The sequence below is a fragment of the Mandrillus leucophaeus genome, unplaced genomic scaffold (assembly GCF_000951045.1).
Source record: "Mandrillus leucophaeus isolate KB7577 unplaced genomic scaffold, Mleu.le_1.0 Scaffold4, whole genome shotgun sequence".
NCBI lineage: Eukaryota > Metazoa > Chordata > Mammalia > Primates > Cercopithecidae > Mandrillus > Mandrillus leucophaeus.
In genome coordinates this window covers 5,078,040-5,089,448 of record NW_012104253.1, presented here as the reverse complement: position 1 = coordinate 5,089,448, position 11,409 = coordinate 5,078,040, and the positions used below count along the sequence as shown (strand labels likewise).

Below are 11,409 nucleotides of genomic sequence, written 5' to 3'. Positions count from 1 at the left end.
AAAGACCTGCAAGACACTCCTAAAAAAATGCTTTCTTTGGAGGTCTATGCACAAAAAAAAAAAAAAAAAAAAAGTCTAAATATAAGGCCCCTAAAATCCCGCTTCTTAGGCTCCAAAACAGGGCAATGACAGATAAGCTCATTCTTGATGCCTTCACGGGTTTAAGCATTCCACAGGGGTCTGTCACCCGTCTCTCTTCTAGAGGGACTTTGCAGATGCTCCGGCTCCGTTCCTCACACATGCGCACTCACCCAGCGAACACGCCCACCGCCAAGGAGCGTGGAGACACAAAAACGCCTGGAAAAGCCCCAGCCCTGTTTTGGGGGGAATTCGAGCCTTTCCCACCCCTGAAGCCTCTGGGGCGTCCCCTCCCAAATGGGAGGGTTACAGATTCCATGTTCAGAGCTAGAGAGAGGTGGTCTGGAAGACACTGTGCAGGAGACGTGTATTTTTCTCCCTACTGGTGCGTTTCAATTGATACATTTTTTTTTAAGCTGAGAACTCCTACTGATAGTGCAGAAATGAGTCATAGATCAAGGAAGGAGACAGCCAGGGAGGCAGCGCGCGTGAGTGAGGGACACTGGCAAGGGAACCTGACAGTCCCCGCGCCCCCTCCCCCCATGCCAAGACATTAATTCTCACAAGTCGGAGAAAATTACTATGCATGAATGCAAAAAGCATGATCAGGAGTAATTAACATGGCTTCATATGCAAATTTTATTAATGCAGAAGTACAAAGTCATTATGCAAATGAAACTTACGTCAACTCTCTTGACAAATATTCATCTCTGAGGCTCAAGTTTCTCCCTTTTTATTTATTTATTTATTTTTCTCTCCCCCCCCTCTTTTATCTTGGGCTTCTTTTTTTTTTTTTTTTTTAAAGAAAGGACGGCGGGGGGGAAGGAGGTGGCGCTGGTGGACGCTACAGCGGTGGCAGCAGCAAGCCACAAGGACTGTTTGACAAGTTTGCAAAGTTGTTTTCCAACCAGAGAAATTTATTCTTGCATTGTTGATTTTTTTTTTTTTTCTTTCTTTGGTTGTTGGCAGGTACAAGACAGCTCATAGGAGAAGGGGGAAAAAATTAAAAAAATAAAAAAAAGCTCTGGGCAGCAGGCAGCCAATCAAAACGCCAGAGCCTGTAATGAGGGCGATTGATGGCTGTTTGGCTTTTACTGCAGGGTAATGAACTAGAATTCAGTCTGAGGAGGGGGAAAAATATGAATATTCATGAGACTGTGCTCCTGCCTTTGATGATTAAAGAAATTTTTAATATTCAAATAAGCGCTTGCCAAGTGATTAACAAAGAACAAGCACGCAGAAATATGGAAATGGGAGCCGGGAAAGATTTGAGAGGCGAACGCACTGTGCAGGAAAGGCAGCGCCAAATTTCATAAACAAGATAGGCAGATAACCCAATTCGCACGCGGGCAAATAAAAATATTTCTTTCTGATCACTTAAATATTTTGCCAGCTACTTTGTCTTAAGGATGATAGAAAAAAATGCTATGTATTAAGAGGGTGAGGGGGAAAAGAAATAACATGAAGTCAAATGCCTGGCTCGCATTTAAAAATCATTATCCTGATCCTAGCTCATCTTCTCCCACCCCAACGGGAAATTAGGATTCTTTTTCCGGTTTGCTACAGAGGGAAGATGGAGGAGAAGCCAGCACAGACTTGAAAACCCCAATGCGTGAGATTCAGGCCTGCCTGTTCTGGGTAGGAATGAACTGTGGTCATCTGGCACTTCCAGGCTGGTCCAGAGGGAACCCTGATGTCTAGAGGGGAGGGGATGTGACACTGGAGAGCTCAGGCCTCCTGGAGGCTCAGGCCCTGGTCTAAACACAAGGAGAAGATGGTCTTCGGGAGAGCAGGGGGCACCTCTTGAGAAGCTGAAAGGGTGCAGACCTTCAGCACAGGGCCTGGCCCGGGGATCTTCAGAGCCGTAAGGAAAAGCCCCTCCACCCAACCCAACAGTTCCAAGAGCCGTCTGCTAAGACTGCACGCTCATATTTTAACAGCTCCACCATGGGTTCACACTGAAGCACATAATAACAGTATTAGCTGGTAAAATGATCCTGCAGTTAAAATACATCTAATTAGCAGCCCATGACATCCATTTTGGCAGTTTCCTATTTGAAAGAAGTGGAGTGCTACCTTAAATGAGACAGGTACTGGGCGTTCACCTGACAAGACCGGCCTTCTCATCATTTGTCTTTCTCTCAATTCCCTTTTTTTGGGGGGGTTGTGGAGGGTGTAGAGGGGGAGTGGCTGAGAGAGCAGGAATAGAGAAGAACAATTTTAGGGGAGCCTTCTTCGTCTGCTCACTTTCAGAGCTACACAGGTCTTTGGGGGTGGGGGCGACTCAAAAAATAAATTCCTTCACTCCACAGTTATTATTTCATTTCTTTTTTTAGGTTTTTGTTTTGTTTTGTTTTGTTTTGTTTGAGATGGAGTCTCGCTCTGTCGCCCAGGCTGGAGTGCAGCTGCGCAATCTCAGCTCACTGCAAGCTCCGCCTCCCGGGTTCACGCCGTTCTCCTGCCTCAGCCTCCAGAGTAGCTGGGACCACAGGCGCCCGCCACCTCGCCTGGCTAATGTTTTGTATTTTTAGTAGAGACGGGGTTTCACCATGTTAGCCAGGATGGTCTCGATCTCCTGACCTTGTGATCCGCCCATCTCAGCCTCCCAAAGTTTTTTTTAACTTTTAATTATGAAGGTCTAGGAACCAGCAATGACTGGAACTTGTTTTCCATTTCATTGTAAATATATACCAACAATCATCATCATCATAATGCAGAAAGGAAAGCCAAGCATGTAAGTGAACAGGCGGGATACTATGAAAAGCTGCAAGTCTAGGTTGGGTCCCCAAGGCAGGACCAGACAGGGACTGGGTGTGCCACATGGCTCAGCTCACTGCCCCGGAGCATTTGGGGGACCTAGAAATGCCAGGCAGGGCGACAGGGATCCCCAGGCCCCACCTCCCACTCCTGGATTCTCATTCTCCATCAGACACCACTGTTTTGTCTGGGCACCCGATGGCCATTACAGATCTCTAGTTCCTTGCTGCCATGGGTTTTGGTTTGGGGGTGAACATGTAGGTGTCCTTGGAAAGAAGAGCAACGAAAAGGGAAAATCAGGTCTCACAAGGGTTTGCACAGCTGTGTTTAAAGAGTTCCTTCGGGGTCATTACACAGGAGACATAAAAACAGTTCGAACCTACGTTTGGCCTCTACGCGGGCAGCTGGCTGAAAGACAGCAGTCCTTGCAGGTGGCTGAGGACGGTAAGAATTCAAATGCAGGTGAAAGAGCCTGTCCAGCATCCCTCATCAACCATCTAGGCCCTAATGGACCCAGAGAGGGTCATTGATGGGTGCCAGGCTGTAAGAAGTGAGGTGGGCTCGCCAGGGGCCTCCAGGAACATGGGCAACTTGCTCATCTTTGGGCTTGAGACCACTTCTACCATCACTTCCACAAATGACCATCCAGAGATCCCCACAGGCCACCCACAACCCTGTGTGGCCACCAGGGTATCACTCTGCACCCACCGTGAGAAGGCTCGGCCATGAGGGAGACTAGAAGCACACCTCGGGGAGCACCCTGAGCCAGGCTGCCCTATTCTAAGCTCCTCCTCTTGGAGCACTTCCGAAATCTCATCCCAGAAAATGGAGAGGCAGAGCAAAGGAGTGATCGTGTCCCCCAACGACACTACCGAAACCTTTCTCCGCCTTCCACCAGAGATTGGAAAGGGAACATCCTCCCCAGTAGCTGCCTCTTGCAATTTAGAAGCAGGCAGGCTTGGGCACACCCCTTCCCCAGGTCCGAAAGCACCTGTGTCATTGACTGCCAACTCCAGTTTCCTCAAGACGCAGGCCGCTGAAATACTCCAGGGCTGCCAATCCGCTTTCTGCACCCTGACCCAAGGACTGGTGAGCTTACATCACAAATTCCAGCACCAAGGCCCCTGTGAGGGAGCAGAGGACACTTCAGATGTTGCTGGGGAGGAAGGGCATCCCTCAGCCATCTTCTGTGAACCACGGAGGTGGAGGGGGCTGGCCGTTCCAGCCCCTAAGTGGGCATCTGCAGGGGGTAGGGGGGCACGGTGAGGGACACGCAGCTTGGACTCTTCTTTTGCTTGTCTCTCGGGGAAAATCCTGCCATGCTCCTAACTACTGAAATGCAAATAAACCACAACCACTTGTCCTCCAGCCGGGATGCTCATCATTCCTTTGCTCCTATGCAACACGGCTTCAGGACACAGATACAAAAATGAATATAACTCCTCCGGGTGACCTCAGGCAGGCAGGGTCCACCAAATTGGGGCCCACCATCCGAGAATGGGCAGACCTGAGGACAACAGAAGGTGAAGCCATGTGTCGCACTGGTAAGAAAAATGTGCGTATGCACATCTATTACCTATAAGAGAGGTTCTATATACACATACATATGCACATACACACACAAACACTCATCTATCAGCAATGTGCACATGTTAAGATGTCTTGCGTGCATCCAACCAGAGTCCACAGACGCCAAGGACAAATTGCAACTGAGAGATTCTCTAAATCTCACCAGCAACATCAGCCAGTCAATACCTAACAGAGGAATTGCCCCTTTTCCTCCCAATTTAGATATTCTTATCAGAGATGTGGTAGCTGCTTCAACCTTCAGCAGTCTCTGCTTTCTAAGACAATTTAATTCAAGATCCTGCAATAATTTTCTCTCTGGTTGCGTCCAGAGCCACAAACAGTATCCTACATGTCATGTGCATGAAGCATAACTCGATGAGGAGTGAGGGCAGGCTGCAAACCAAAGTAAAGTTGTTAGATAAATCATTTGGATTCCAAGCATAAAGAATGTAGGACTTAGGGTTGGGACCCTGTAGCCCTTTCCCAGACAGAACTTAGGGGCCAGACTCCAATGACAAGCTTGGCCAGGCATCCCTCAGATACGTTCCTATTTCTTCATTAATTTAGAGCTGGGGGTGGGAGTGGAAATACACAGTTAAGATAGAAGTCACATGTCACACAAGGCAAAAACCAGGAAACTCATCTTCAGATTGGGTGCCTATAGTGAGTTTTAAACTAAGGACACCTTTTTCTATCCCCTCGGCATCCACTGTGCCTGACCTTTGAGGAATGACCCGGAAAACACTGAATCCTGACGCGTGTTAAGAATGTGGCCCTCTATAAAACATGTTTACAAACTGGGGAGTTCAGGAAGTTGTGGTTCCAAGGTCCCACAAACTCCAGTGCTGGCTTTTGCTCAATGGCCATGCGCAGACAGTGCAGTGGAATAAACAGGAGGAGGAAGGCTAAGCTGCGAGAATCCCGGAGAATTAAGAATGAAAATAAACAGCACAGCCAATAAAAAGAACATAAAGAAAACGGAGTGCCCAGCAAGGAGGTTATTGGGATGACTCAAGCCCAAAGCAGCCAAAGAAGGGAGCAGAAATTTCAGGTGCAGATGGAGTCATGGATATGAGGAATGTAAGCATCATCGACCTTTTTAAGATCAGACCATAAAACTCTACCTGAGCAATAAGGGAACAGACAACCATAGGGCCAGCAGGGTTTTTTGTTTCAGATGGAACAGAAATAAACTTGGTTAGTAGAAGGTTAAAAAGAAAGAAAGAAGGAAAGAAGGAAAGAAGGAAAGAAGGAAAGAAGGAAAGAAAGAAAGAAAGAAAGAAAGAAAGAAAGAAAGAAAGAGAAAGAAAGAAGAAATCAAATTGTAAAAAGGAGGACCCTGCTATAGTTTAAATGCACATTTTGTTTTGGGTTGCATTTAATAGAATTATAGACAATTGATTTCTACTATTGCAATAAAAAAAAAATCCAGCTCTCCCCTGGGTTTTGTTGATGATTAAATCTCTTTTTTCCCTTTCATTTCTTTTTCCCTTTTCCTAATGGACTTACAGAATACTGAGGTTCAGTGCTTTGCATTACATAAGAACAAAATCTTTCTATGGCCTCTTTATGTTCCTAAGCCAAGTCTGAAATGTCACTGACTAAAAAATTGAACAGGCCTGTAATTACTTTCAACAAAGTAGTTCCTTTAACTGCGTTTTCTGTAGGTAGATGGCATTTAATATACATATTGTAAGCCTTCCTTTCAGCACAGGTAACATTTGATGACAAAAATCACAAATTTTCCTCTAAGGGAACAGTCTGACAGCCACCTCCTTACTTATTTTTTGACGTGAAATCTGTTTTCATCTCCTAACACACTAGCGGTGACGTGCAGTGTGTGCACAACAAAATTTGTAAAAATTAACACTTCACGGGATTCATTTAATAAAGATTGTTAGCACATTAACACTAGTAACATTGCTCCTTCCGATTCATCCAGCCACGCTCAAGACGCCGCTGTAACAGAGGTTTACATTCAGCTGAGGTTTATACCGCTATTTAATGTAATTAAAGAAACCGGCAGCGCAGTCCTCAATGGAAATATCATTTCTATTGCAGAGTATTCCCATTAGAAATTGGGGGAAATCATAGCACGCTGACTTTGATTTTGTTGTAATTTTATTTTTCCTCGGCTGTCTTTGAAACAGAGCTGATGTGCTGGACCTCAGACAGAATTTACTGCAGAAACTCTGCAAAGATTCCGCGATAAGGCAAGCCTCTTCTCCCTACAGGAGTGCCCAGTATTTATATGCCGCTTACTTGGTTTTGAAACTGTTTTTTTATTGTTTTTTTAAAATCTACAGCCTCTGTTAGGCTGTAATTATCCAGGAAGTTCTCTGCCCAGCACCCCATCATGAAATATACCCCAAAACAACATCGTAGGTAAGAGCCCAGAGGCGGGGAGGCCTCCGGGGCCACTCTCACACATAAGCAATCATAGTGTAGCTAGGATCCCAACGAGCTCCAATTCCTGATCGGGGCGAGAATCTAGCTGTAATCTCAGAGGAAGAAGGCAGCAAGCATCGCTCAGGAGGCCTCAGAGACTAAACAGACACAAAACCCAAAAGAAAAAGAAAAAAAAATCTTCGCACCACATCACCAAAATGGCAGAGAAAATTAAGTCTTGGGGCTGAGACGAAGGGAACCTGACTCAGCTCCTCCGCCTCTGACAGCTGCCTCCTGCCCTTGGAGCGGCCAAATGCAAACAAAAATGAGACCTTTCTTCTCTAAACCTGCTGTCCCTGTGCTGCAGGGGTGACCACGTCGCTTTTTTCCCCTTCCCTAAGTGCATTTTAATATCCTTATTCTACATCCTAATTTCTTTGAAAAAAACATCAGTGTCACTAAAAAAAGTCACTCTGTTTTGCAAAATCCAGCAGCTTCCTTGGCAGCGAGAAAGGCTGGCTGGCATTATCCCCTCATTTGACAAAACTACTATTTCTGGGCATGTGCTCAAAAGCAGGTAGGAAGCAAATGCTGAGAAATAAGGAAGTAAAAACAGCCAACAGATTTTTCACTACCGAGAACGCCAAGCGTAAACATGATTTATTTAGCTGTGTTTAACGTGTCTGTCCTCCACTCGACTACAAGCCTACTTGGGTTTAAGGAAAGGGTGGGTAGAAGGGGACAGGAAAAGGGGAGCGGGGAGGACATGGGGGGAGAGGGAGCAGGCACAGGCGGCGCTGAAGGGAGACTTCCTGAACGGTTGGGTTCAGAGTTTTAGGAGAACAAGAATCCTCTACCCCAAAATACATGCGTGTGTCAAAAGAAGGCAGCACTAATCTGCTGGTTAATTAACGAGCTGCCACTAACAAAAGATGGAAGACCCAGTTCATACAGACAGTATTTACATGGGCGTTGCGTGATCTTGTCCCCCTGCTTCCCTACCTTTTCTCGCAAACCATGTGGGCTGGGTACAGCGACGGGCGGAGAGGCCCGTCAGGTTGGGTTAGGAGTCCAGCCGTGGAGAGGGGAATATCACTACCTTCCTTGCCCAGCCTTGCATGCCCACGTGGAATTTACTTAGATCTGTATTCAATTAAGAAGCACCAGACAGTTCCTGGCTCTAAGCCTGCACCATCGCAGACTCCGGGTATCTGCCGTTCCTCACTCCAGACCCACTGCCAGTGAACAGGGGCTGGGTCAAGGCCCCCACGGAGAAAGGAGAGGGCCACACCCTCCCACCCCTACCCCACAACTCCGTCCCGAAGTCTTGGCCCAGCCAGGGTGAACAAACCAAATACATAAAGAAAGCTTCTGTATTTCCTAACTAACAAGACTAATCCAGAGGTTTTGGGCCCTGCCAGAGGTTATTTTATTAAAAATCTAATTCAAGTCATCCAGCTTTAGCTGGGAAAAAGAAACCAGGCCTCTTCCAAAGAAAAGCAACAACCAAAAAGTAAAATGGAGCCCCAACAGGACACTTAGGCCCTCTGGCTTCCCTAGTGAAGGTACCATTTCATAGCAGCTAGCTACGTGCTCCATGGGGATGAGCACCAATTTTTGTGAGCTCTGAGAGGCAGTGAGAATTTCCTCACCGGTCCACTTTGAGTTCCTTCCTCACCGGCACCTAGCAAGACTGTGCATTTAAAGACTGCTTGCTGTATGCATTCCTCCCCAATCCAAGTCCGTATGTCCCCTGTCCAGCAACTCTCCTTCTGGGGCCTGAGACCAAATATCAGGAAAAACACCTTTTCTGGGGTATTCGGGTTAAGGTCAACAGTGACACTATTCAGTGTCAAGATTCTGAATCACGTGACAATCCCAACAATAACAAGGAGCTGGGGCGGGGGAACAGTCCTCTAAAATGAATAGGGAAGGGGGGAGTTTCCTATTGGTATTCGGTTACTAAATTGAAAACCCAAGCGCCCCCCTCCCCACATAAACCTCCTCCCAAAGCCCCTAATTCCTCCTCCTTGCAGTAAAAAATTACACCCTCTACAAGTAGCTATTTGATTCCTTTCCCTTTTGCAAATCAGTCACCCTGCCCCCATGGACTGAACAATAACAGTTCTCCATTTTTATGATGTCTTTGAAATCAGCAATTGCTTCACTCCTACCTACGGGTTTGTTTTCATATCTGAACAGGGACAGGGAAGTAAACAATTGGCTAGCCCCATTTTATAGATGAAGAAACTAACAGATGAACTGGTTTGCCCTGGGCTGTTTAGGAAGTAAATGCATTTGAGACTGCCCCACACCACAGGCCAACCTCTAGATTCTGCTGCTTTAGCAGGGAGACGGCCCCTGACGCTCCAGCAACAACAAATATTATTGAACCTCTAAGCAGGACTCAGGTGCCACTCCGGAAGCCACCCTTGTAGGAAATCCTATACGAAAATCCAGATTTCTCAAAGCAATAAAATTGAAGATGCTTAACACAGCACCTCCGAAGGAGGCTTCTCCAGGATCCCTTTGGCTACCAATTGCACTGGTATTTCAACATGATCCAGCTGACAGAACCCCCCATTTTCAGGCAAATCTTCCACACACTGCTCCTAAAAAAAAAAAAAAAAAAAAAAAAAAAAAAGCAAGGCAAGTGCCCTACAGACACATGGCAGGGCTTGGAACCACACACTGCAGGGCAGCCCACCCTGCCACTCAGGCACAGAAAGTGTGTGGCCTGCAAAGACGCCAGAGCACCCTGGGGGCTACCAGTTTTCCTCGAGGAAGATCCTGAGCAAGAGCCTTCCACCACACTGTCCAAGCCGTAGCCCAAACCTAGAGGGAGAAATCACGCGTAATTCTGATCACTGTTGAGCCGTCAAAATAAAGAAAAGGAAAATGAAAAGTCAGCCTCCCCGTCACTGTACCAGCCAATACTTCAGCCAACCACAGGTCACCTGTCTTTCAAGCAAAACATGAACAACTACCCGCCCCTCCCAACATACACACCCCTGGTCTCCAAAAATCCTAAAATGTACATCCCTTTAAATGAACTGCAGAGACCTAGGATGGGGCCCCTCAAACACACACACAAAATTAGCGTTTCATCTTTCTTTCTGTAAAGGAATCCGGTAACATAAATACTAATCAAACACGAGAATCTGCCAGTTCGTTTTGGACCATTATGAGTGCTGGATTGTGATCTTCACCCGTATTTACAGATATTCAAAGGCAGATTCTATCTTGTTAGAACTGTTATAAATGGACGTCTGAGAAATCAGCGAGCAAGTTCAGACAGATATGAAAACCTTCCTGTCCAGGACTGGCAGTAGCTTTGAGCTCCCAAGTGTTGAATTTGTTACCTTTTCCGGAGGCCTTTCAAAAAATAAATTGACAAATGCCTTCAGATTCCTCCACCAGAAAAGCTGGCTGCTCAAAGTCCGGGTTAGCTAAATCTGAGATTTTAAAATCAACTCTTACTCAAAACGCCATGATGGTGCCGTTTACACAATACTGTAGCCTTGAGAGCACAGCAAGTGTAATATACTGTTTCATATTATAAGCATATATGTATACGCATATTTTTAAAACTACCTTGACTCTTATTATAGCAAATCTATTCTGCCTGGTTCAGATTTATTTCTGAAAAATGGAAAATAGAGATGTGGCTCCAATCCTAGCCTGGAAAAGCTGTCACAGTGAAGGTAAACTTCTAATCGGCTACAGGCGAACAGCAGACAATTTTATTTCCAGAGTAACAACTTTGGGAAAATGTTTGAACATTTTCTCAAGAGCTTTGTGGTGGACAGGCTGGGCGTCCAACCACTGCTTCTCTGGACCTTTAAGGGCCCGATGAAGTGCTTTAAACAATTGGAGGCCAATTTTTAAGACACAAAACTAGAGACTCCTAGCAAGGTGACGATTTGCATACAAATTCTTGCTGGAAGGGGTTACCCTAAGAGAAGTCAGGCTGGAAGGAGGACTGACATTAAATCCCTGTGATTCCAGGAGCTTCGGTGTCCCACTCTAGTGGAGGGTTCCATTCCCACACAATTGGGAAAACACTTTTGTCCTTGAGAAAAGCGGGTTTACTCTCCTCCCACTCGGGAAGAAAATAAGGTCCCCACGAAATCCCCACTTTGAGATGGGGCTGTTGCCCCTGGATGATCACATTTTTGTGCAAGGGAACTCCCGGAGGCTCCTTCCGTCCCGGCCTCACCTGGATCCCGGGAACCGCCCGCTCTGTCCCGCCAAGGTGGGCTGAGGAAGACGGCACCACTCATCAGGGCAATGGCGGCGGGCGGAAGAGAGATCCCCGTGCGCCCCCAGCACCCGGGAAGAATGCCACCCGGCGAGGCGACCTGACTGGCGCGGAGCGGTTTCGGGGAGGGGACCACTTCCACATTCCCCATGCCCGGGAAGGTCACCCACCCGGGAGAGCGCCCAAGGGCCAGAGAGGAGGCGACTGGTGGAGGAGGGGCGGCCCCGTGCGCACAAAGGGGCCCGGGGCCGGCTGGCTCCCCGCCCTTGACCTTGGGTCTCCGCCTCCATCCATCTCCGCCGGCTGCAAGGAAAGGGGGCTGGCCCGAGGCCAGGGGCGTGCTCGCAGGGCTGCTG

At 47.2% G+C, this 11,409-nt stretch overlaps 1 protein-coding gene across 1 annotated transcript in view; it reads right to left on the bottom strand.

Moving 5' to 3' along the window:
- Positions 1–7,972: 7,972 nt before the first annotated feature.
- Positions 7,973–11,409, bottom strand: part of BCL11B (B-cell CLL/lymphoma 11B (zinc finger protein)) — a 15,849-nt gene continuing 12,412 nt past the window's right edge. Inside the window, exons 9-11 of the mRNA XM_011991804.1 lie at positions 11,012–11,356; positions 9,500–9,627; positions 7,973–8,044 (exon numbers count right to left, since the gene is read on the bottom strand). Of these exons, the coding sequence (XP_011847194.1) occupies positions 7,973–8,044; positions 9,500–9,627; positions 11,012–11,356 (545 nt within the window). The remainder of the gene's footprint in view (positions 8,045–9,499; positions 9,628–11,011; positions 11,357–11,409) is intronic.